Raw genomic sequence first — 25,828 nt, 5'->3', positions numbered from 1 at the left:
CGTAATGGCTTTGTGCGCGCGGCGGCGGCGCCGGGGGCAGCAGCGCTTCCTGCGGCTCGCGGGGGCCGCGCGGGGCCTCCCAGACCCGCCGCGGCCCGGCCGGAGCGCGAGGGGTGAGCGGGGACCGGGCGGGGACACCGGCGCGGAGCCCTGCGGGACCCCCACGGGACCCCCACGGGACCCCCACGGGACCCCCGGGCTTTGGAGCTCCTCTTGATCCACCCCGGGCCTTTCACGCGCGCGAGGACCCAGCCGGGGCCGGCCGACCGTGTGTTGGTCTCCGCGCGCCGCTCGCTGGTTTAGCGCGGCCCTTGGGAGCTGGAGGAGCTGCTCCCGCCTCGGGAGGCCGCCCGCCGTGCCCGGGTTTGGCGTGGCGCGGGTTTGCCGCTTCGTTCCCTGCTGCACGCAGCCCAGGGATCCGCAGGAACGCGCCCTTCCGAGCCGCGGGGCAGGAGCATCTGTGGGGACCCGCGTGTCTCCGATATCTGTGTCCGTAGTGCGCCTTGCTGGTTTGCCGCCCTTGTGCAAGAAACAGTTGCTAACGAAACTGTAGGGTTTTAGTTTCTTATGGTAATCTGAACTCGCGTACCCGAAATTCGTGTGCTTTTGGTGGCTATGTTGTCTTGCTTTTGTAAAATTTACAAGAGTAAAGCGTGGTTATGGTGCTTAAACATTTTTTTTTCAGATAAACGAAGAGTAAAAACTTAACTTTCATGCTTTGTTTTCTTTCTCAGGCTAAAAAAATTTACAGCTGAAATCGTCTTTATGAAACCGATCCTTGGTCAAGTGTAACTTTAGATGTATGGTCTCTAAAGCCCCCCACTATGCCAGCAGCTACCGTAGACCATAGCCAAAGAATCTGTGAAGTTTGGGCTTGTAACTTGGATGAAGAGATGAAGAAAATTCGTCAAGTTATACGAAAGTATAACTATGTAGCTATGGTAAGTGGGTGCTGAATGTCTGTCTAGCAAATTACTGCAAAAATCGTGACTTCAGTTGAAGTGGGTAAACTTACTTATCCTTTTAGATTGAAAGTACAAGGAATTAACTCTGTATGAACATCTGTATCCTAATCTTTTACCTTTTTAAAAGTTAAGTTTATACACAGTACTCTTCAATTATAAAGTGGCTACATAATACATTTTATTACAAATGAGCAATGTAAATCTGTATGGTTGTAGTGTTTTCAAGTTTTAATTCTGCTGTTGCAGGACACAGAATTTCCAGGAGTAGTTGCAAGGCCTATTGGAGAATTCAGAAGCAATGCAGACTATCAGTACCAACTCTTACGCTGCAATGTCGACTTGCTAAAAATAATTCAACTAGGACTGACGTTTATGAATGAGCAAGGAGAATACCCTCCAGGAACTTCAACTTGGCAATTTAATTTTAAATTTAACTTAACGTAAGTGTTCAATTTCTGTCCTGCTAAATGCAGTATGTTTCTGACCTACTGAAAATGTGTAAATACTATAGCAACTATTTTATCTATCTGATTGGAATACTGAAATACTATAAATACTCATATAAAGAAAACTTAGTTGGGCAAGCATGTGCTTCCTTCCCTCATTTCTCTGCAGTCTGTCTTACTGTTRGTAATTTGGTCAAATATGCTAAGCAGTTTCAAAAAAATTTGTGAAAGGCATTTATACTTAATGTAAGAGTTAGCTCTGTGTTTTCATGTTTAGCATTTCAGAGTGCTTCTTCCTTAACTTACTTTAACTTGTACTAGTTGTTATAGAAATTACATATTGTTTCTTTATATACATTTAAATGGAAAATACCGACACTTGAAGCAAAAAAAAAGTAAAGTTACTGAAGTTACTGAAAAAGTATTTGAAATGTTATCAGCAAGTTTTGAATTATTTTGTCTAATGTGTTGGTTAAAAAGCAAGCTGATGTTTACTATTGGAATAATACTGTGAGCTTTATTTCCAATGTGATTTTWATCAGTGATAAAACTTTCTAAGTATAATTCTCGCATTTTCAGGGGTATCATACATAAGTCTGGTACTCTAATTATATCTTTAGCTGGTTATCACCAAGGCTACTAGTATCTTGGTTCTTTTTTTCCCTGAAGTAAATGTAATTGGTTTGATAGATTTTCATATGTTGATTATCTATTGAATTGAGTATCTGTACAAACACTTTTCACACATGTAAATGTGTTCAAGCCTTGGGGTTTTTGGCAGCTGTGTTTCGAGTTGATAACTGGACAACTTTATATCCAGGAGYTAAAGCTGCAGCCTACAAAGAAGGTTTGGAGAACAGACCTTTTTTTTCCCTGCAGRTGAAAAGACTTGTTTTCAAAATGTTTGGGGTTCTTAGGAGGAAAGCTGCTGCTGCCTCTCTTGATCTCTCTGCTCTTTTAAACAAGCAGTTCTGTGGTTTGTCACAAATCTGTTTGGTCTGAGCAATGATGTGCTCTTTTTAGTCTTGTGTCAATTGTCTCTTGAAAGAAAAGTGCAGATTTAATGTTTTGGTATCTCTGAAATTACCTGGCCTTTTGAATGTTCGATGGAAGTTACCTATTTTCTTAACTAGAAGAATATTCTAATTCTACTAGTTAGGGAGAAAGAGGAGTGAATTAATAATTTCCAAACTGTGGTCTCTGAAGAAGAGCCTGTTCTACTCTTTATTTATTTTCTGTGCTTTAGAGGTCTACTTAGTATCAAACAACAGAAACCAAAAGTAGTTTTCCATGCATTTGTGCCAGGTGCTGCAGAAATAAGACATCTTAGTAAGGCAAGATATAGGTAAACATCAAACTACTTTGTTGCTAGTTGATGAGGGGATTTATTGAAAAGCAAAAGCTTGGTAAGTACTGCATGAAAAATGAATATATGTGTATATATATATATCTTACATGGATGGACAACTTATTTTTGTCTGTTTCTAAACATCCTTTGGGAAGTGGCACTGTGCCAACTCTTCTTCTCCTAAAGCAAAACAGCTGTTGGTCGTTCCTAGAAGGTAATTTTTTTTGAGTGTGTGGTTCCAGCCAGGTCTTGTTTTAGTGTGCTTTTAAAGAGCATAAATATTTCTTTAATCATACTATGCACCTGATGAGTGCAGAGCATYAACTAGAATGAAATCCCCTTTTTGTTGGATGGTGTGTTTGTTTTGGATAGGTTCTTTAATATGTAACAGAGATAGACAGCTGTTGAGAAGCTGATGCCTCAAAGCTGGAGAATTAATGAGCAGCTGTAGAGGAGGGAGGAAAAAAGATATAACACGTTTTGAGAATGTATCTTTATGTTTTAATGAATTTTGACTTGCTATTAGGAATAAGGAATATAGGTCTATGACTGAATCTAATAGTCAAGTTTRATAYATTGGTTGTATGGGGCGGGTTTGYGTGTTTTGTTTTGATTGTTTTTTATTAAAATTTAAAACTGTACTCTGAAGAGACTTYGTGGAGTACTATGTTGTGGACAGTACAATGAATGTCATCTTACGTTTGCATTATTTTTTTTTTCTTCRTTTACCCATTCTATGTTTTTGTAACTATGATACAGATTAAACCTTAGGGAGAAAATAAACCCCAAAACATGAGTTTCATCATGAAACCCTTAARATATCAGCAAAAAAAGAAGTTATTATGAAAGGGAATGAACAGAGGTAGGATGGGTCAAACAAATCATAGAGGAATTTTTATTTAATCCTACTAAATTTTAGGTCCAAAATAGGCTGTTAAAATTGAAATTAATTGTTTAGAAAGAAAATATTAGGCTGCTTGATTTCTAAGGAGTGACTAGAAGTAATGGGGTAAGTTCTCAATTTTCAATTTTATTGAGAAGTTTTGATGAACACAGGTCTAAACATTTATGTAAGATTAAATCACAAGGGACTTGTGGGAACTATTAGCTTCAGCTGTTTTATTTAATTAGTCACAGTTCAAGTACTTGATATGGATATTTTATCAAATGAGTTCCATAGATCCACTTTCATCTGTAGGTTTGCAAAAGTGGGGTTTCTAGGTAACTGGAAGAAGAGCAGGAACTAATCTTTTTATAAAAATGGAAAGAATGGAGGTGCTGTGAATGGTGAAATGCTAGTGAAGCTAGAAAAAAAAAAGTGTTGAAAAATTATTGGTTTTGTAATTAACCTGGAGCAAAGTCRAGTTGTTCCTGCTCTGTGCTGGTGAAGTCTGTGGAATGAATAGCAAAAAAGAAATGTTACTTCACTGAGGCTTGTAGATTTTGAAAATTTACTTTTCCTCTCTGTTTTAGAGAAGATATGTACGCTCAGGACTCTATTGAACTATTGACGACATCTGGTATCCAGTTCAAAAAGCATGAAGAAGAAGGAATTGAGACACAGTACTTTGCAGAACTGCTCATGACATCAGGAGTTGTATTGTGTGAAGGAGTCAAGTGGCTTTCTTTTCATAGGTAAATTCTGCATGCTTAGTATATGAGGTTTCAGCATTGGTCCGTGATTGAGTTCTGGAGCTTGGATTTCACATCTCCTGTGTTTAAGTCCTGCCTATGTAGCCCATAGGTAAGGCTTAGCAAATACTTCTGCTCCAATACCTCTAATACCATTCTGTATTGGAACAATAGAGGCAGCAGCGGTTTATACTATGTTTCTGGTTTTGGTGTATACAGAGTAACCAGGAAACAAAAGCTGAAAAACATGAAACTGCTAAGCCAGCAGGTGGCGCCTTACAAGTTCAAGTAATAAAAGAAACAATGCAAGAAGCAAACTTTTCCTAAGCAAGCCTTGAGGAAATACTGTTTGTTTCATGGGAGAGACCACCACAGAATTATCAGTGAAAAATCTGATAAAGCACTTTTAAGTTTGTTGCAAATCTCCTGCTAATCTGAGCACACAAAAATTACTCAGCTCGGAAGGAGATCCTTGATAAACCTCAATTCTAGCTGCAGTAACTCATATATTTGACTGTTTATTTGATCTACTTGAAATACTATTTCTACTATTTCTAAAGTAGAAATAGAAATATGAATGCTAAATCTCTATAAATCTGTCATGGTACAAAAGRTTTTTGAATGTTAATAAGATTTAACACTTTAAAACATACACAGTAGTTGTTTAGTCAGCTACATGCCAGAATTTTTGCAAGCAAAAGTGGTGTTAAAGGCTTATTGCTATGTGATGCCCTCAAAATGATGTCTTAAATGCTGGCCTCTAAGGAASTCGACAAGGTAAAGCAAATGAGTAAGGCTGTAAGCAATCTAGTCTCAGCTAAAACATGTTGTCTCTCATTTTATATTAGTGGGTGGTATGTAAATAATGAAATTAGGAAAAAACCCTACTTCTTCATCCATAAGTATTAACAGTTGGAGAAGACAAAGTCATGGAATTAGAGAAGTATTTATTCAATAAACAAACTGAAAAATAAGAATTGTTTTGGCAAGGAATGTGTATAACAGTAGTAGAAGGGTGCATGTAACATTGTTGTGGAAGTCATCGTTTTAATTTGCTTTGTAGAAAGAAGTGTTAGGCTGAGTTTCCAAAGGAGAGAGGTTGAAAAGAAAAGATAGTTAAACAAAAAAGGATTCTTTGAGTACAGTTGTCACTCAGTCTTCCAGTTACAGCTATTTCAAATTCACAATGACTTTGTCATATATACAAATATAGTATAATATAATATATATATATAAATATAATTCCTACTATCTTGCTTCCAGAGTAGCACCTTGGGGAAGAATACTGTAACAAGGGTGCCATAAACTGTGTCAAAATAACTACAGAAGCCAAATCAGTAAATTAAGGTTTTTGCATCTTCTTTAACACAACATTATGGACTCATATGTGTATATTCATGATTTACACTTAACTACAGTAATATAATTTGGATGGTTCAAGAGAAGGGGAGGCATGTAACTTGTGCCTCAGCAGAGAGTGCCATGTAGGAGCAGCTTCAGCCTCAAACTGGTGTTTTTYCAATATTGCCTGATGACTAAGGGCCTGGTGTAAGGTATACCTGAGCAATTTCTATAGTAGGTATTCTTTTTAGAGCATAATTATATTTAGTGTGTGTAATTCCTGGCTGATTGGCTGGTCAAAGTGTAGTGCAAGCCATGTGCAATAATGCCATTTTTAACTGGTGCAGCTTATGRAGGGTTTTTGGAATGGCTTTATTAATAGAAGTCCAGTTTCATCTATGCTAAAATGAGTTTCTGTTGTGAAGTTTCTGTTGTGCATTTCACTAAAAATGTCTTTAAAAATCCTCTTAAGACAGCTATTCCAGCAAATATTTGTCAGACATTGATTATCAGAATGTTTTAAAGCTTTTGTGCTTTTCCAGACCTTGTTGATACTATCTTGAGCACAAAGTCCTGGAGTAAGTGGTTAAGTTCTGAGGAAACCAAAATTGCACAAAGCTACAAATGAGCATGGGTCATATAAAATGTGCCACAAAGAATATTGAAGAACCTATACCTCTAAATACATCTTTGACTGTGTTTATGTTTTATCAGTCCAAACTTAAGCAGCRGGACATTCAGTTGAAAATTTGTCCCATGTAGGCTCTCCATGCAATATTTCTTTGACTACTGAAAAAGCTTTGCTTGGTAGTTGCTGACTCTGCTATTGCCTCTATTTCCTTAAAATGCTTTAATTACTATTAACTGTTAAAATTTGGGTCCTATAGTAAATGGGTAGAAGGGAGTTAAATCTTTTCTCAGTGTGTGAAGTTATGGTTTGGTTTTCATTTTCCAGTCTCTGATTTTTTTAACTTTTATGTGGTTTATTTCTAAGCGCTTCACTTCTCAAATAGTGGGTTTTTTTTTTTTGGTGGGGTTTTTGCCTCTGGGTTTGATTTAGCTGCCTTGGCATCCTCACATGTTGGCAAATCAGTATGGACCTGCAGTTCTGTCAGATAGGAGTGAAGAAATGCTTACACTGTCACCAGTTCTTTTGCACTGCAACTTCATAGACAACTTCATCAAATCTTGTGTGTGTGTTAAAATATATTTGAGTCAATGAAGGAGGAAGGAGAAGCCCTGAATTTGTGATTTTTATCACAGTCAAAAGAGCTGTGAGTGCTTGGCAGTCTGGCAAGTTAGGAAGGAACAGCTCAAATGCTGATTTTGTGGATGTTCAACTGGCTGCTCTGCTGATGCTTTGAGTGTCCACTTGTGAGCAACCTCCTTTGTCTACCTTTGGAGGGCCTGTGAAAACATGCATTTTTGAAAACAAAAACCCAGATGTTTTCTGGAAAGCTAGTGTGTTTCAATAATAATTTGCATCTAACTGATTTTAGTAAAATTTAATCTGTTGGCGCATGTCTGTTAGCACTATAAAATGAACTAAAGCTTTCTCTTGAATGAACTAAAATGAACTAAAGCTCTTGCAAGTTTTGATTTATTTCAGAGGCTTGTTGCTTGAGTAGAATCTGTTGTTAATTTCCTRTCTGAATTCTTTCTTGATAGTAAGGGAAATAGAGGCTTCTATGTTTGATCTTTACTCTTGTTGCCTACAGCTGCCCGTGTTCAGTGAAAAAACAAAATAAATGTCTGTAAGAGTGCTCATGTTGTATACCTCCACAGACTATGGCGCACTGTGCTAAGCAGTTTCAGATGATTATATTAGAAATGGTGCAAGTTTTTTAAGACAAGGAAATCTGTGTGCTTCAGGGTATAACCAACCATTAATCACTGTTTAGAGGATTAGAAGAAAACTTCTTTAATGAGCAGGTAATTACATAATTGCTCGCCATAGACTTTCTTACCTTTCTCTTAGCATTCAGCAGTGGCGACTCAAAATTTGTTTTACTGGATCTGTCTTGGAGTGAGTTTTTATGTCTATAAGCTTGGATCTGCTACCGTCTCCAAGTGAAAAAATGTACTTCTCAGTCAAAATTGCTCTTTGTAATCACCTGCTCCCTCTCAATATGAATAGTAAAGGAATGTTGACTTTTACTTTGTTGCAGTTCTTTCTTTAAAAAAAATAGAAATATTTGAGAGCATCTGTTTTGTAGTACTTTATTCATATACATATTTTTTTGTAAGACAAGTCAAAATAGCTTTTTTTATGAAGAGGAGTGGCACAAATGCTGTTTTTTCACTTTCAAAGTTTTAATATGGCTGTTACTTTTGAGCCTTGAGGATGATGGATGGAATTCAGTGAGTTAATAAACTGTGAGCTCTAGAGGACTAAGTCTCCTTAATCCTGATCAGTCTAATTGCATGTTTTTGAACAGTCTTTTTTTGCTAATGTGGCTTTTTTTCTTTTCTTTTCTGTAGAGGGCTTTATGCTGATAAAGGCTTTTCCACCCCTTCCCTCCCCCTTCAGATGATCTAATAAAATTAGGCTTCCAAGCTACTGTTTTGCCAAGTTTAATACAGTTTTTACTTTGTAAGAGTCAACTGCAATCCTCCTTTRTCTTTGGCTCCTTTGCTCCCTGGCTAGTGGCTGCTGCTGTGGGRATTGGAGGGTGGCCAGCACAGCTTCAAAGCACCAGATGCAGTCTAGGATTTGTTCAACATGAAATATCTGCTTAGAGCATTGGAAACCCCCATGGGTGATCTGCAGTAGTCTTTAACTACTGTGTATCTTGTATTAATGGACCTGTAGCAAACAGTCCATTCACTCCCAGTATGTTCAAGGTTTTTCTATTCTCTGTCTAGAAATTCATAGTATAAAGATGATGTAAATAACCTTATTGTATACAAAAGGTTCAAAAAGTAAACTTATTTACATTAAGGGTGCAAACTGAAGCCTTGAGTCTACATCAGAAGTCACCAATCTCTTGGATCCTAATTATCTGCAGGATCAGTGGTATAGTGCTCTTAACTGATTTGTCTTTACTAATGCTCGTCTCACAGTTGAAGTTCCCAGTTAGTATTTCCAAAATTGCGAAGTTCTTGGTTTTGAGCATGATCCTTGCATAATCAAGAATGAACAGAAAGTTTTAAATTGGAAATTTGGACTCTGTGGTGGCCACCTGCTCACTTAAATAATCTCTCGACTCTACGCTAAGGTTCCTTAAATAGCAAAACTGATGGAGCTTTCAGTAGAGGCAGCCCTGCTGTGTGTTTTCATCTTCTTTGTTATTTATTACAGGCATTTTTAAAATTGTATGTCAGTAAAATCTGGGAAGTGATTTAGTTCAATGCAAACTTAATAACATGGAACAGAAAGTATCAGTCCTCTGTTCAGTTTAGTGCATATGTGCATGAGCAGTCCTGCAAGTACAAGGAATCAGAACAAATGACATTCATGGTCACATCACRAATAATCTGGTTTGTAATCACTGCCTTCCCAGAGAGGAGCATAACTTAGTCATCACTGCTTTTTTGTTGTGGTGTTTAGTCCTGCTTTAATACCTGCCATCTGTCTTTCTTCTACTTAACCCTCTTGTTCCTCTTCATTACCCTTTGTAAAAGTACATGGTTTCCATGTTACTGTCATGCCTCATTCTTATGTCCTCTTTCTTCAAACTATTGAGGAAAAAACGTTCCCAGACTTTTCTCTACTATGTACACTCTATAACACCTCAGTTTCTTCTAACTAATGAATACTGCTTGTTTATATTGCTGCCTCCTGCAGACTTACATGTACACACAAAAATTTTTAYAGCCTGCTCGGTCATTGCCTCCAGAAAGAGTAATAGTCTATGAGCTATAAAAGTTTTTAGTTGTCTCTGTGCTGATTTAATTGGAAAAGCTGAAAGACAATCCCTCTTCTTTGTTGCTTAGGGTTAAATTTTCCTCCAGGCATAAACATGCATYGGTTCTGGAAACTCATTAATCTTTCAGATTTCAAGAACTGTGGAAGTCTCTGTCTGTCTCAGTTAGTAGTGAGAAACTCCAATCTATGTGAAAGAAACCAGCTTAGGAGTTTTTCTGRTGGAAGTTCTGGTTATCAGATGAAGACCCAGCAGCACTACCTTATTTCAGGATTTCTAGAAATTCCTGTAGGCAGATTTTTTGTGTCTTCACGTGGCCTCATTCAGACTAAATTAAAATGTTTTCTCTCAAATCTGCAATGGAGCTATTTACATTGAAGTTTAATGTTTTTTCATAAAAGGTGGTCTTAATTGCATTGAATTTAAGCTGATTKTTCTGTCAATTGCAGTGAAGTCTTGATGTTGGAAGTGAGAAGGATGCGTCTAAGTTACTTGCTTACATTATTTTTGTCATTAATTTGCAGCGGATATGACTTTGGCTATCTAATCAAAATCCTGACAAACTCCAATTTACCTGAGGAAGAGCTGGACTTCTTTGAGATACTGCGATTGTTTTTTCCTGTCATCTATGATGTAAAATATCTCATGAAGAGTTGCAAAAATCTGAAGGTAAGTAATCTGTTAATGGTTTGGAACAAATTTTGCCTTTGGAGACAGAGACTACCATGCTTAAAAATACTTCTTCTGTTTTTATTGTCTGGTTTTGCTTTGATAGTGCRTATTAAGCATTGTTGTCTCAAGTTTTATATGTTTAATATTAAAGGCATAGTTAGAAGCAGGCAGGAGCACAAGTCAATTTTTATGACTCCTTACCAGTTAAAAATACGTTGGAACTGTATCTGCAATGCTTTGTTGATAGATGATAAACCCTTGTTTGGAATTAATTCTTCATTTCCTTAGCCCTAAGGATTGATGGATTTCATATACTCTTATTTCTTTATTGTGCAATCCACTAAAGGACTGCAGTCATCCAKGCAAGGATAATTGCAAGAAGATGATGTGAAAGTGTCTTGGGAAGAGAAATTGAGTGAAGTATGTTTCAGTTGGCCCCATAAGCAAAGATAAACAACAACGTATGTTCAGGGATAACATGTGACTTCTAGGAAGAYAAAAGAACTAGAAACTAGTCTCTCATGTCAGGCCAGTACAGCTACTGATTGGCTTACTCTATCAGGCATAAAATTTAGATCCTTTRTTGGACTGGAGAATGAATGGGAGCTGGAACTAAGTGTATGAGGGGGAAGAGAGCAAGTGAAAGAAAGATACTTAAAGCACTGTTAAAAACTTTGCTTGCCAAAGAGCTGTTAAGCGTCTGGACTACTGGTATGAGGTGTATCATTCATCTGAGGCAACTGATGATTTGTTACTTTTATGGAAAGTAATTTAACTCTCTAGGCTTTCTTAATGAAAAGCTGCAGGGAGAACACCCACCTTAGTAAAACCAAATCCTAACTAAGGAATGGCTTGCCACTTCATCACTGCTGAGCTAGTGATCTGTGTGCTGTTTATATTCCTCTTTCTTTCTGGGATGAGCTAGCTGAGTAGTAGCCTACTTTTGTGGGAAGTAAATGGTGTGAMTCCTTTGTTAATCAAATTAATGTTGAAAATGTAGACCACCCTTCTAAGTTAGTAAGAATAATGTACTTATCTATGCTCATATACAGTTATTGGTATAATCATCTGGGCAAATGTCTATGTATTAGAGAACATCTTGGAAACACTTCTTCTCCACATAGGCCAGGAGAAAATTTTAATGTTCCTAAACTTCAGGAGTCTTAAATTAGGGATGGGGGAACACYCCCAAAAAAGTCCTCACTATCTCACTCCCAGTGAAGCAAAGTAGAGCATCTGGTGACACATTTTGCAAGAACAGAATGTATATTCCAAATTTGGTGACATAGAAAAGGTGAMAAATTGATGTTCCATTCAGAAGTGACATTCCCAGGGATCTTGGGAAGGAGGGTATTGTAGTTTCTGACATACTTAWGGCATAATTCTGTGTAACCTGCATTGTTTAGACACACTAAGATTTTTTTTTTTTGGAAGACAAGAAAAACCTTCACAGTTCTTATTTTGGCAAACCATAAGAACAAGGGTGATTTTTTTTTTCCAGAGCTTAATTTGTAGGTCTGCTTTCCTGCAGTAAATTTTGATCCAGTCACCTAACCTGCAGACTGATAGTGACATCAGGGGAAGGGAAATGGACTATCTTACCCCTCCAAATTTACCAGTGATGAAATGATGGTGGACTTGAACTGTACTGAGAGAAGCTGCCTGAAACAAGTTACTAAACATTCAGTGTGCGACTCTAAAAATGCATGTGCTGTCTCCTAATGTGTGTCACTTCCAATCTTTATTAAATTGCAGTGAATTGAACAGTTGTGCAGTTGTCTTTTATTGACTTGTCTAAGTTATTTTTTGTTTGAAAGTCATTCATCTACTGTAGGTGTCCCACTCTCTGCCCCCACATACCCAAAAAAGATTCTTGGCTTTGGAAAGAGAAATAGGCATCASGACTGGAAATCTGTTTGATGCCTTTTTTTCAGAATTAAGTACTCTGAATTTACAGTATGTTATTATGACTTTACTGGCATGCAGATTGAGMGCTAACTTGAGATATTAATGTAGTATAAATTACACTCTTGCTTATTGTTTAAAAATCTTTTGATGTAGACAATTCCAGACCTTTTCATATAGTGGCAACCCTAAGTAATGTGGATTGGTAGACCTTGTTGGAATCTTGCTTTTAATTTGGAGGTTTGTACAGAACAATGAGCCCTGGTACTATGCCATGAAATGAGAGCTCAAAGTAGATTTGCTGTTGACCATGGTTGTGTGATTATGTAAATTACTCTGTGATCTTTTTCTTAGAACATAGTTGGTCTRAAAATTAGAGAAGAATTTCTTCTCCAAGAGTGAAGCATAGCKTGATTGCAAAAGCTGTACCTGAAAGAGAATCTCAGTAGCCTATTAATTTTCCGTTCTGGTTCTGACCAAGACAGGGTTCATTTTTTCAGTAGGCAGGAGAGGGGCATGGCCAGGGATAATGATTATTCAGTGCCACCTCACATCATTTTCTGGRCATGGGAAAAGGGCTTGCTTCTGGGTCAGGGAAGTGTGGTGGAGGGAGCAATCAGATATTTTTGGGTGTTTCTGCTGGGTGAGCAGTATCCTTGTATACTCCATCATTATTGTTTTGTTTCTGCTTGTTGTCCTATCTCATTGATGTTTTTTCCAGTAAATGGTTCATATCTCAATCTGTGATCTTCACTTTTTGTGCCTCCAGTTCTCCCCTCCAGCCTGCCACAGCAGAGGGGCAGGGAGAGGGGTTAGCGAGCGAGCAGCAGTCTAGTTTGGAGTGGTTTCAGYGTGATGACTAAAATGAGGAATACCATTCCTAAACTATGACAGCCTTACTTGGCACCCAGTATGGGGCTTGAAGGGTTGAGATCTGACCRGAGAGGGTTGGTAATAAATTTCATCTAAGCATTTGTCCTATTAGATCCAGAGCTTGTGTTACCTGTTGATGTGAGTGCRGTACCTAACTCTGTATACTTTTCTATATATGCACTATGTGCCCATCAGGGTGCTCTTTTTCAGATCAGAAAGAGCAATCAAGATTGCATTGTCAGTGTATTGTAGGATATTAGTTTATGATGTGATAACATCAATGGCAATGAGGATCATTTGGGATGTGTATTCAGSGCTGCTCTCTTACCCTTACCTTGGGTGCTACCTCTGGTAGTCCATTACTGATCATACCTAGTCTGTGGGGAGAACAGGGGAGGATAGCTTTCCCCAGCTTTTCACCACCTTTTTTTTTTTTTTTCACCTTGGGCCTGTTAGAAAAGCTTTTGAGAATTTTTTATTTCCTGTAGATGTTGAAGAAAATGTGTTGCTCTGTCTGCTGTCTTCTTAGTGTGGACTACACCATGTTTAGAGYCAAGGCAGTCAACTCCAATCAGGACAGAGGTTTTTAGGAAGGTCARTCAGAGATCTGTCCTGAGGGTGGGGATAGTCATGAGAAGCATGGAATGTGAGATAAAATGGCCCATTTTTGAGGAAAATTCTCCACTGTTTTTAGAGTGTCACGACAGGCCCCTGATAAAWTGACACAATATTTGCAAGAAGAATGATGTGGCAACTCTGTAACGAATCAATTTACTCAAGTGTGCTGCACCCTGGCTACTCTTTACTGGACACAGTTGAATGCAAGACAGAACCCTTATGGGAAGAGGAGGAGGAAAGCAAAACAACAGGCACTGTGGTCACTCAAACCACAGTTGAACCAGAATTCTTGCTGGCAGCAGTCACACCTACACAGAAGAAATAATCCAGGRGCAAATCAGTTCACATAGTCAGGGTTAAAGAGGAAGTAGAGTTCTCACATCAGGAGGAAGAGGCAGGGCCCAATTCTTATCCCTGGGTGAGCTGTGACGTAAGTGAAAAGATTTCACCTGCCAGTCATGAAAGCCCCTCATGACCTGGCTGCTCTGACCCTGGAATATTGTGGCCATGATATGAAACTACATGGCAGTGAAACCAAGCAAGGGTTATCCCTATCCTGGTGGGGCAATGGGAAGAGGACAGAAACTCAGCCTCTGGAGGAGACTCCTGTCAAGTGTGAGAGAAGATATTCTCTCAAGGATGATTTAGTGGTGTGCCCAAGCAGGTGGAATGCCATGGAGAAAGATGTCCAGTATTTGAGAGAATTAGTTGTGCTGGAGGTGATGTGTAAGGATTCAAATAACAAGAAGTYCCCTGTGGATCCAGGGTGATGAGGTTCACTGTACACAATCCATGTGGTAGAAGTTTSTACAGAGCACACCATTGTCATACGCTAACTCTGGCATTGGTGTCAATAAAAGAAGGAGAACAAATAATGYTTCAGGTGACTGACTATCTGACTAGCAGTATGAAGATCATCTCATCCTCCTTTCCAACCTGCTCCTTGCCTSTGGGAAGACTGTCCAACACTGCCCACAGATTCAAAAGACTTGTGCAAACTAGAGAAGAAATGTCTTGTGCCTTGCTAGTATGGACCTGAGTCTGCTAATTGGGAGCAAGTGCTCTCCTGCTGGAGAGAGAAGGGTACGCACTACAAGGCAGCCTGTGATTTTACCTGCATGACCACAGAGAGGGCATGAGGAAGTGGGGTGAAACACCCACCTCTGCCTTAGCAGCATGGGTATGTGAGTTGAGAGGAAGAGCAGCCACCACAGGACATTTGTCAAGGATAAATGCTGCTCCAGTTTCCATTGCGCAAGTCCTTAGACAGGAGGGCTGATGTTACTTCKGATCCTCTCAAAGAGACTTTCAGTTCATATTAACAAGTACTGTTAATACAGTACAAGTACTGTGACCACAACCAGCCAGGTGGAGGAAAGGGATGATTGGATCTAGTGGACTGTGTGGATCTGATAGCCTGGTACATCAGACSCAGAAGACTATAAGGTTTTAGTTGATGTCAGCACCCTATGTACTCTGGTGCCATGAAGATAGTAAGGGCAGAATCAATTTTATGTTTCTGGGGTAAAAGGCACATCCAAACTGCTGACTGTACTGGTAGCTGAAGTGAATTTGACTGGGAATAATGTTGATGACAAAAACACCCCATTGTGACTGGCCCACAGGCTCTGCATCCTTGGCATAGATTACCTCAAGACCCAAAAGAGCACTGATGGGCTTTTAGGATAGCTGGTGTGGAGACAGAGGAAATTAGACTTCCTGGAATACCTTGTCTGGTTTCTCAGAGGACCCTTCTGATCACTAGCACTACAGTGCACTGTTAACAATACTACCTCAACCGGGACTCCACAACCTCCATCCATGAGATGATTCCGCATGAATTGGCGAGCTAGGGAGTGGTCAGCAAGACTTGTTCACCCTTTAATAGTCCTATATGGCCTATTGATAGTCCTAGAGGACTATCCTAGATTGAATGAAGTCACACTAAGGGCCACTGTGCTGGACATGCTGGAACTTCAGTATGAACTGGAGTCCAAGGCAGCAATGGTACCACCATTGACATTGCTGATGCATTTTGTTCCATTCCTTTGGCAGCAGAGTGCAGACCACAGTTTGCTTTTACTTGGAGAGGTGTCCAGTACACGTGGGACAGACTGCCCCAGAGGTAGAGACAGAGCCCCATCATCTGCCATGGGCTGATCCAGACTGGAAAAGGGCGAGGCTCCAGAACACTTGGAGTACATCAATGACAYCTTTGTATGGGGGAACATGGCAGAGGAGGTTTTTGAAAAAGTGTAGAAGATAATCCTGATTGTCCTGAAGGCCAGTTTTCCATAAAGCAAAGTCAGGTCAAGGGATCTGTGCAGGAAATTCAGTTTTTAGAAGGAAAATGGCAAGATGGATGTTGTTGTATTCCAATGGATGTAATCAACAACATAGCAGCTAGGTCCTCATCAACCAGCAAACAAGAAACACAGGCTTTCCTAGGTGCTGTGGGTTTTTGGAGGATGCATATCCCTGATTACAGTCGGATTATAAATGCTCTATGTCAAGTAATCCAGGAGAAGAATAACTTAAAGTAGGGTCCTGAACAACAACAAGCTTTTGAACAAATTTAACTGGAGATTGTTCATCCAGTAGCCCTTGGGCTAGTCTGGTGTTTCACACCAGACAAGGTGTGAACTATGTTCTACACTGCAGCCAGGGAGAATGGTCCTTCCTGCACTTGGGGAGCAGGGGGTACCTGGARAGACTTGAGGCTGCCCTCTGGGTTCTGGAGTTGGGGATACAAAGGGCCTGAGGCSAGCTGTACTCCAATTGAAAAAGAGATCCTGGCATCTTATGGAGGGGTTCAGGCTGCCTCAGAAGTAACTGTGACCAAAGCACAGCTCCTTTTGGCACCCCAACTACCAGTGCTGAGCTGGATGTTCAAAGGGAAAGTCCCTTCCACATATCRTGACACTGATTCCACGTGGAATAAGTGGATCACACTGAATTAAAAAATAACCTGATAAACGCCTGGGTCAGAGAGCACAGTATGGAGGGGGTTTATCATATTCCCTATCATGCCCCAGCCTCTGGGAGAATTGAATGGTGCAATGAACTGTTAAAAACATTGAAAGCAGTGAGTGGTGGGACCTTCTAACAATTGGTTCTACATTTAGTAGTGTAGTTTGGAGTGGTTTCAGTGGGAACACTAAACTGGGGAATACCGTTCCCAAACCTGACATTTTCAGAGACAGCCAAATTTTATTCTGTAATTATTGCACTTACAGACCAAGAAGCTCCACACAAAAATGGTGTGATATATATCACAAATATATATACAAACACCATTAAAAGTACTATTTCAAAGTGTTCTTCAGTAGGCTGCTACTACTGTAATTTTTGTATTACTGAGTCTACATTCCAAAGCTTGTGGCTGCTTTGTAAATATTACTGATTTTTATTCTGAGGTGTTAGTTTCTTCAAAGTGATTTGGAGCTAGAGTAGATAATCTTACAGCTAGAAGAGCTTCATAGCAAGGCACTGTTAACTTGCACCTTGAGGAAGTAGAGGGTTAGAAACAGAAACTGCTATCTTCGAAAGGGTGTGTGTCCAAGTTGTGAATTAGCAGTTCATTTTTTGAGTTAGAAAGCAAGGAATATGCTTGTCTGAGATGCACTGTTACTCACTGCCCACCAACCCTCAGATTTTGAGAGTGTCAGAGATTGGAGCATGTGTTCAAACGCTCTAGCCAAGCACATAAAACAGCTAGTTTCAGTGCTTAACTATGCAACATGTAGGCTTACCTTAAACTCCTGTAAACTGTTTTTCTGCTGCTCAAGACAGATGAAAACTAGCTATAGTAGTACTAGGTTTCATGTCAGTTTGTGGGTGTTATTTGGGAATGTTACTGAAACGTCCATCTTTTTAAACAAAAACCTGAAACCAAATCTGTTGCCATAAGATTCACAGGAATTTTCATAATGTTTGATCTGATTTTCAGTTGTGACTCCTTTATACCTCCACGGGTTTTAATTTTGACTGATTTGCTTTTGCCTCTTATTGCTTCCCTTCCTGTGATTGAAACARGTTAATAGCGCAAGGGAAGGAGAACTTTAGGCATTCTTTATTTAAAAGCATTGCCTCTGTGCGACATGTTTGCCTTGCAAAGCTTATGGCAGCACTAAGGATTCTGTAGTTTTTTGGGTTTTTTTAGATCTTTCTAGATCTTTAAGAATGTGCATGTGCTTTAGTCTTGCCATTTGCTTTATAGCTTAATGACTTCAGAAAAGAGATGTACAATCATGTGCTCATAGCATTAAAAGATTGCAGTTGCAGTATTACATGTCTGTCCTTCAGCTGATCAGTGTTATCTATGTAAAGCCAAACCCAAATCTGATAGCTTTGCTCTCACATGTAGAATCTATTACTATTTTGTAGAGGACACTAAAATGAGGTTTATTTAGTCACTCTGCAATTAAGGGGATAGTTTTCCACATAAGCTTATTGAAAATTAAATTTCCTTCAAAACTGGAGAATTTTTTCCTTTTAGAGAAGATAGATTTGCAGCTTTGGTGTGTTCTCTGCAGCCTTGTAGCCTGTACTTTTAAAGCATTGTATCAACAGTCARAAGGGACAATTAATGTTTTAAATTGTTCCCTTTTTGTATGTCAGACATTTATATAATTCAAGAAGCTGATTTGTTACACATGGGACTATTAAATATACATCTTCAATGGCAAAGCTGGCTACACCATTGGATTTTAGTATATTAGAAGACTTGCAAGATGATGGGTTTTTTTGGGTTTTTTTGCACATTTTTTTCTCTATTCCSCTACAGAACTAATGAAACAAACTTTAAAGAGGGGTAGAATGCCTTGTACAAATAGAGTGAGCACTACCTTCCTCTCTTAACTTTGCCATCTGATTTCTAAATTTCCTGTTACCTTCTAGGTATAAGGGTACTCTTGTTTTTTGTGAAAGGATGTGGAAAAACCCTTACCTTAATTGTTGACAGGCTAGTTGAGAGAAAAAGATCTGTTTCAGAGGAAGCCTAGACACTTTACACATGGAGGCATATGGGCATCTTGTTTCTAAGCATTTAAATTCTTGTGTTTTTAAAAGATAAAAATGTTTTCTATACTGTTATTCAAATAGAAGTACAGGAACACTTGGTTTTGTTCTTAAGAATTCCTAGTTCTCCTTTCAGCATCTCGAAGGAATTGTTAAGTAATAGCTTCTGTTTACTGGGGAAGCCAGAACATGAGGAGTACTGGTTTTGTTGGTTGCAGATACTGTTTTATTTAGTCAGTACTGACAGAGAATATTAATACTGTTCGATACTGAAAGTTTGTTTCTCCTGGTATGCATTTATCTAGTATAATGACTGTTTCAACTACTGTGCAAATGTTAAAACATACCTGAGGTTCTAAGACCTGTGTAACAGATTTTCCTGAATACAGCTGTTCAGTTTTCTAATTTAACTTTTTTCAGCAGTTGACAAAAATGTTTCCTTTTTCAGGGTGGATTACAAGAAGTGGCTGAGCAGTTGGAGCTTGAAAGGATAGGACCACAGCATCAGGCAGGATCCGATTCTTTACTCACAGGAATGGCCTTTTTCAAAATGAGAGAAGTAGGTGGACCTACTGGTTTTATTTCCATGATAGTAATGTGCTGTGATAGTCACATGGAATTGCTTATTCTGATAAGTCTGTGGTATTTTAAGGAGATCTCTGAAGGGCTTCATGGGTCAATGCTTTTTTGACAAAAATGAGACCACCTGTATTTTCCCCAAAGTAAGTGTGAACCAGCCCTACTAATTCCTGCTTTGCTGCTGTACATATTTCTTCCCAATTCCCAATTCAGCCCAGGCCTGACTTCTGGATTTTTTGTGACATTTTGTTTTGGGTTGTTTTTTTCCTCACTTGTTTGGCAGCGTGCCTTTTTTAGGTGGCTGCAGCAATGAGTTATGAGCTGCTGAAGCCAGACTCCTTTCTGGGTGACTGCACTCAAGCCAGTGTTTTGGGATTTTTTAGACCTTTTGCTCAGTGTAATATCCAGCTGGTGTGTCCTGCTGCTTATGATAGGCTGAGGGGTGAGGAAGGAGTGTTGACTAATCACTTCTAGCTAAACTTTCAGGCTATAGGTATATTAAATAATGACTTTCAGGCTGCTGTGGACAATTTCCATACATTTCTTCTTCCTTACCATTGAGTGAGGCACAGTTTAACTAAGGTTCTAAAAGATTATATAGATTATAAAGATTATATATATTATGGTCAGTTAATTCAAGRTTTACAGCAAGGACAATCAGGTCTTACAAATGTCGTATTTCCTTGCTGCTTGTCTGCATACAACAGGAAAATATTAGGGTATTTTGCATTAGCAGAACAATTGAATATTAAACAGGCCTCTTCTGGAAAGCAGTTACACTGGACAAATGCCAGTGCATCAGAACATGGCATTCTTCCAGCAGTTCAGTGTCATTTACCATGTCAAAATAGATGGCAGTATCCAACCTCATCTTTTAATGATGTTAAGTAGTATATCCTGAAGTCTACTTTCTGGAATCTAGCCTTTTGTATGAARGGGAAAATGACTGTGAGATTGTGACAAATATTCATTACATAGCAGGTGAATAATAAAGAATGTGGTTTAAGCTGGTTTGCTCATTCTAACACTCTGTTCTGCCTCTGCTGGAGCTGTTGAAGTTGTCAAGCAGGTCATGGGCTACCGTTGCAATAAAGAGGATTACATTTCTGGTATGATTCAAGCCCAGTGTGTCTACCTGCTGTCTGCCTGATATTATTAAACTTTCACTCCTGAATTTGAAGCAAAATCCAAAGCAAAGAAAGGGAAGCATGTGATAACCATGCTTAAGATACTGCCTTTCAAGTTAGTTTTCTAGAGGAAAGGTTCTAACCCATGATACTTTCTTTAATAAAATGCAGTTTGTGTTAAGTGACAAACTAGMTAGTTGATTTTTTTTACTAAAAGCCTTTACCAGAAGTGGAAATCTCAGAGGGTTTTTTAGTGCAACACACTTGCTTAATTAGGCCAACAGACATGGACTAATAATGATTTTTTTCCTCAGTACTTATAAATATTCTTTGTAAATACAGCATTTTCTAAATAAGAACACGGTAGATTTTTTAAGCCTTTTCAGGAGAGTTCAGTTTTTAAAAATGTCTTTCTGAGTAAAAAAACTTTGCTTTAAAGTGCTTGTAGAAGTACAAAATTTTGGTATTAATTGCTGTGAAGGAGATGCAACTTGCTTGCTGGGTCTTGGAGTACCAGCTAAAAAAGTTACTGATCTTTTCTTTCCATCAGGAATACTTAAATAATGATACTACAACAGTAGAGTTGTTATTTTGGGCTTTTACTACCTGATTTATTTCATTAAGAAATGCTGGGGGTCTGTAGAACTTTTAATTGAAGTCTCTGATTTCTGCAGTACAAAACCTTTCATCCTGAGTGTGCTGCTAAATCAAAGCTTGAAGGGAGAAGCGCTAAGCTGTGTGGTATATACAGGCCTCCATGTTTAGATCAGAACATCARTCTGTTCCTGAATGCTTCTGCCTGTCTCAGATTTCTGATATTGGTGATGTGAAGTACTGGGGTGTCCAGGATTGCCATAAAGGTTTTAGGGTGAAAAATGTTTTTGTGTGTGTGTTTGTATGTCTTATTTTTGCAAGATAATTTTGTGCTTGAAAACCAAAGTCTGAAAGGCAGAATATCAGAATATCGTAAAGTTTATTTTATCTTCCACTGAAGGGTTCATTTTGCAATTTAGACTTGTAGTGTGTAAATGCAATCTTAGTACAGAATGTTGCTGTTCCTCATTAAATGAAGTCCCCTTCTGTGAGGAGCCGAAAATACATCTTTCTGCATTTCTCTAAACTGCTTAATGGGTTTTGTGCTCATTCTCCCCACCCCCAAACCTACATAATATAAATCAGGACATATCCCTATTTCAAGACTGAGTATGTTGAAAACTCCACRCTGAGGAGAGGTAAGGAGACAGGCACTGATGATGGATACTAAGCATATGCCTGTTGTAAGAAGCACTACATAATTTAGATGGAGAAATATCTTTGATGCACTTGCAGATATGTGAGTGATGACTAATAATACAAAATTGTGAAAACATTGCATTGGGCCATTTAATTGGGAGAGGTGTGCAGGAAGACTGATTGTATTTCTTGACAGATTTAAATAATCATGTTGTATGACACATTGTGATAATGTGTTGAGATTAAGTGTGCTATTATACTAATTATATCATTTTTTGCACCTTGGGATTTAATRCCTTGTTTAAAAAGAAAGTAATTTTAAAGCCTTTCTACAGTTCTATTGAAACTGAATGTTTTCTTCTGCAATAATTCGTGTCTCTCTTTTAACTTTTTAGATGTTCTTTGAAGATCACATTGACGATGCCAAATACTGTGGCCATTTATATGGCCTTGGTTCTGGGTCATCTTATGTACAAAATGGCACAGGAAATGCTTATGAAGAAGAAGCCAACAAACAGTCATGACATGAAATGAAAGGCCGTCTTTTTGACCTCCACATGCTTGTATATAGGTTTTATCTCTGGTTGAAACCCCTTGGACAATTAAGGCTTTTTTCCCCCATTTCTCAGCACACTTTCTTTTCTGCCTTTCTATGTACTAAACTTGACTGTTCCTATCACAGATTTTGATCTTAATATTGATATGTAAAATTTTCTGGGTTACATTTTGGCCTCTTAACAAGCCCGTTTGTAAAGAAGCATGTATAGTATCAGTGAGGCAGAGAGAAGGGGAAAGTTGAATCATAATGAATAGTCTGGGAAACTTATCTATATTATTCTTCCAGTTTTTTGTCTTTCCCTTCCCTTCTCCAAATTAATTGGCTCAGATTATAATTAACTTCTCCCTTCATGTCTGTTCCTTCCAGTATGCAGGCGTTTTAGCTATTCAAGATTGTGGACCATCAAATTTGCACTTTAGAGAGCGACTCTGACTCAGATCCTCTGTTTTATTTGAAGTTTGTTTTGGTTTTTTCTTTTGCCCTCAGCTAGAAAACAATCATCTGCCAAGTTCAGCAGCTTCAAGCTGTATTTCCTTGGTATTTCAGCCCACARAACGTGACTTATTTGCTGCATAATCTCTGTTTGTTCAAGCAAAACAAACTACTGAAATCATAGTAATTGCTCTTACTTTACTAGTGTTCAGTCATCTTCCAACACATCCTGTACATGTCAACTGCTGGTTGACCTGCTGCTTTAAAACCGCTCTTTGATGGAAGAAAGAGGCTTGAAAAAACAGCTTTACACCCTTCAGGAAGAGAACAGCTATGACTTTAGCCTTTTTGCCATTAAGCTCAGAGTTGAAGGATATTGGAAAAGTTGGAGTCTTGTAATGGCACACTTCCCTTGATTAACCTTGTGGCTTTTATTGTAGTAATGTACACCTCAGATATTTTTTATGAAGTCATATTTATTATGTACTTGATTCTCATAAATTTTTTAAGTCAGTTAAAGAAAAACCCCAAAGACCTGAAAAAATGCTATTTAATTGAATTATTGAATTAGAAGGACAATTAAATCATGCTTTTTTGTAGTTGTTACAAAGACAGATGTTACAGATATTTGTTGTAAGACAACAAAATATAAATAACTTGCAGCTAATAAAGTTACCTGAGGAGTGTAATGCTAGTTTATTTTTGAGTATATCTTACAATATATTTTAGATATATTGTTTTAAAGGACCCTAAAGTATGTTCTTAACTCTGCATAGYGTGTATACACAGCAGTTGTGCAGGAAGGATTTTTGGCATTGAATAGCTAAATACTAGCCTGAAATGATGGAATGTGTGACATTGTGTGTCTGTGCGTGTGCACGCGTACGTGTGTTTGACACGGAAATCAATGGCAGAAAAATCTCCAAATGTTCACCACTTACTCTGTTTTATCTTGTACTTATAAGCAAAAAATCAAACACCTTTTTCTCAATGAATTATGATGATGTAACTGGGCGATCCTTTTTAAACAAGTAATTTGCATAACAGAGGGTATTTGTTTTTAAAGCTTTTGTAAATAAAGGCCTAAGAAATGTTTTCTTACATAACAAGAGACTGGTGGTTTTGTTGCAAAACTTTTCCTGGAATGTGATTATTTAGTCAGTTCAGCTCTGTTTTGTTAGGCATGACAGTTCTCTTCCACATGCTTATAAAGTGAACTAACTCACTGCTCCCTGACTGATTCCACATTCAGGGCAGAATTGTGTTCATGTGTTTCCAAATTCTTACTGTCCTGAGCTGCAAGAGTGGTGATTGCAATTTACTTCTSAGGCATCCTAATCCCATTAGTGATTTTATACCATTATGCATTAATGATGGCGACTTGTTTCAACTTCAATTGTCTTTGTCTTTAATAAGATAGTGACAGTGAAARCAGGATGAATTCTTATTGTGGTCTCCAGGAAAATTTGCATACACGTGGAACAAAGAAGCCTTGAAATTTGATTTAAAGTAGTTGCTTTAAAGTAGTAGCTTTGCCTAAAGCATATGGATACAGTTATCTGGTTRGCTTGAACAGAATGACTCTTCGAAGGACTTTAATGAATTTTTGTTTTAAAGTAACTTTTTAATCAAGGATCAAAGGAAGTTTTTCGAGCCTTCTGAATGTGAGCCTACAGTAGAAGTTTTAGTGCCGATGGGGATGTGCTTTGGAAATGACTGCTGAGCATCCCATATGCTGTGCTTTTCTTTGCCTCCTGTCATAGAATGCTTTGAGTTGGAAGGAACCTTAAAGATAATCTAGTTCCAGCCCCGCTGCCATGGAGAGGGACATCTTCCACTAGATCARTTTCTTCCACTAGACCGGTATTTGACTTCAAAGAATTCTACTCTTGAGTTTTCTTCCTGTAAGAAAAGCTTTTCTGAAAAGGTACCAATCAGCATGAAACAGATAATGCTTTATTCTGCAAGAGAACTTTGTTCACCGGGGTCACTGTGATCTGTTTGTTGAGAGTTRATTGCAGCTGGAGAGACATCTGTGCATCATTCATTTCCTTGGCAAAATTAGATTTAGTTTCCATTAAGGAGTGATTTAAATTGTGAATTGTAGAGATTATGAAAAAAGTAATTTGTTCTTATGTGTAAGACCATTACTTGTAAACTTCAGGGCCTGAAATCTGAACCAGTTTCCAAAGTAGCCAGCTTTAATTGCTTTTGCAAATATTAATGTGCAGGCACAGTTCCAGCTGTCTAGACATGCACCTTTTTGTTCAGAGAYATGAATTCTCTTTCTAGGCCTCTGCTTTCCTCGATCCATTTAAAATACACTGTTGTTGAATAGGTTTGCCAGAAAAAATGCGATATCAAAACCTGTTATATCTGATCTTTCTATTTTAATCCACTTGTATTTTTGGCTTCTGGAGTCAGATGAATGTTCCAGGAACCTTATGTTCTCTGTCACTGTTTTTTTAATATATATAGTTTTTATTTTAAGCATTTAGTTCGTTTGCTCATTGAAACTAGGCAAGAAGCATCCCTGAGGTAGAGGAAAATAGGTCTGGAACATATTCAGAGTATTTAAGACTTTTTCCTGTATGAATTTGTGGATGACCTATAACTTCTGACATCCAAGAAATTTCTCTTACCTTATCTGACTGGTTACTCTAAGCTCAAGAATGGTTCATTCCCTTATTCAAAAAATCGAAGAAAAGTAGCAGGAAAGCCTGCATTGCTGAACAAGATGCTTCTGAATCAACTCAAAACAAAGAAAGGTGTAAGTAGGACCTGTGACATTGCTTCTCGTAAACAAACCCCTTCATCCACGCTTCAGACAGTCTATCTTTGATGCCTCTGAAGACATCAGGGGCAATGTGACACTACTGTTAAATGGGAACAGGAGACTGATTTGTAAAAGAGATGGGAAAGGCCAAGCTCCTCAATGCCCTCTTTGCTTTTTCATCTTGGAACTTGCCTTTAGGAATTCCAGTTTCCTTAGATGCCTAGCAAAATCTGGGACAAAGAAGACATCCTTCGTGGAGGAGGATCAGATTAGGAATGTATAAAACAAACTGGACACTTAAAAGTTCTGTTTTAAACTCCCAATTGTTTTTTCAACCTTGAATTAGGTAATAACTCAAACYAATGTGCACTAAAAGGAAACAGTTCTGTACTGAAGCAGTTTTTGGAGCTTCCCTGGAAGTTTRATATTCACATGTC

At 38.4% G+C, this 25,828-nt stretch overlaps 1 protein-coding gene across 1 annotated transcript; it reads left to right on the top strand.

The window, feature by feature from the left end:
* Window positions 1-19: 19 nt before the first annotated feature.
* On the top strand, window positions 20-25,409 carry CNOT7 (CCR4-NOT transcription complex subunit 7). Its single transcript, XM_057375180.1, has 7 exons — window positions 20-113; window positions 735-941; window positions 1,212-1,405; window positions 4,233-4,394; window positions 10,123-10,267; window positions 19,134-19,244; window positions 22,020-25,409. Exons 2-7 carry the CDS (start codon window positions 825-827, stop codon window positions 22,146-22,148), a joined length of 858 nt encoding a protein of 285 aa, XP_057231163.1. The 5' UTR covers window positions 20-113; window positions 735-824; the 3' UTR covers window positions 22,149-25,409.
* Window positions 25,410-25,828: the final 419 nt, after the last annotated feature.

This window comes from Malurus melanocephalus, unplaced genomic scaffold, assembly GCF_030028575.1.
Source record: "Malurus melanocephalus ecotype Western Australia unplaced genomic scaffold, MMel_1.1 scaffold_241, whole genome shotgun sequence".
NCBI lineage: Eukaryota > Metazoa > Chordata > Aves > Passeriformes > Maluridae > Malurus > Malurus melanocephalus.
Note: the sequence above shows the minus strand (reverse complement) of the source record. Positions and strands in the feature narration are given on the sequence as shown.

Excerpts from the sequence above, each read along its gene's own strand:
- CNOT7 (XM_057375180.1), top strand. The coding sequence starts at position 825 with ATGCCAGCAGCTACCGTAGACCATAGCCAAAGAATCTGTGAAGTTTGG. Across the intron at positions 1,406-4,232 it reads AATTTTAAATTTAACTTAAC|AGAAGATATGTACGCTCAGG; the intron begins GTAAGTGTTCAA and ends TCTCTGTTTTAG. Across the intron at positions 10,268-19,133 it reads AGAGTTGCAAAAATCTGAAG|GGTGGATTACAAGAAGTGGC; the intron begins GTAAGTAATCTG and ends TTCCTTTTTCAG.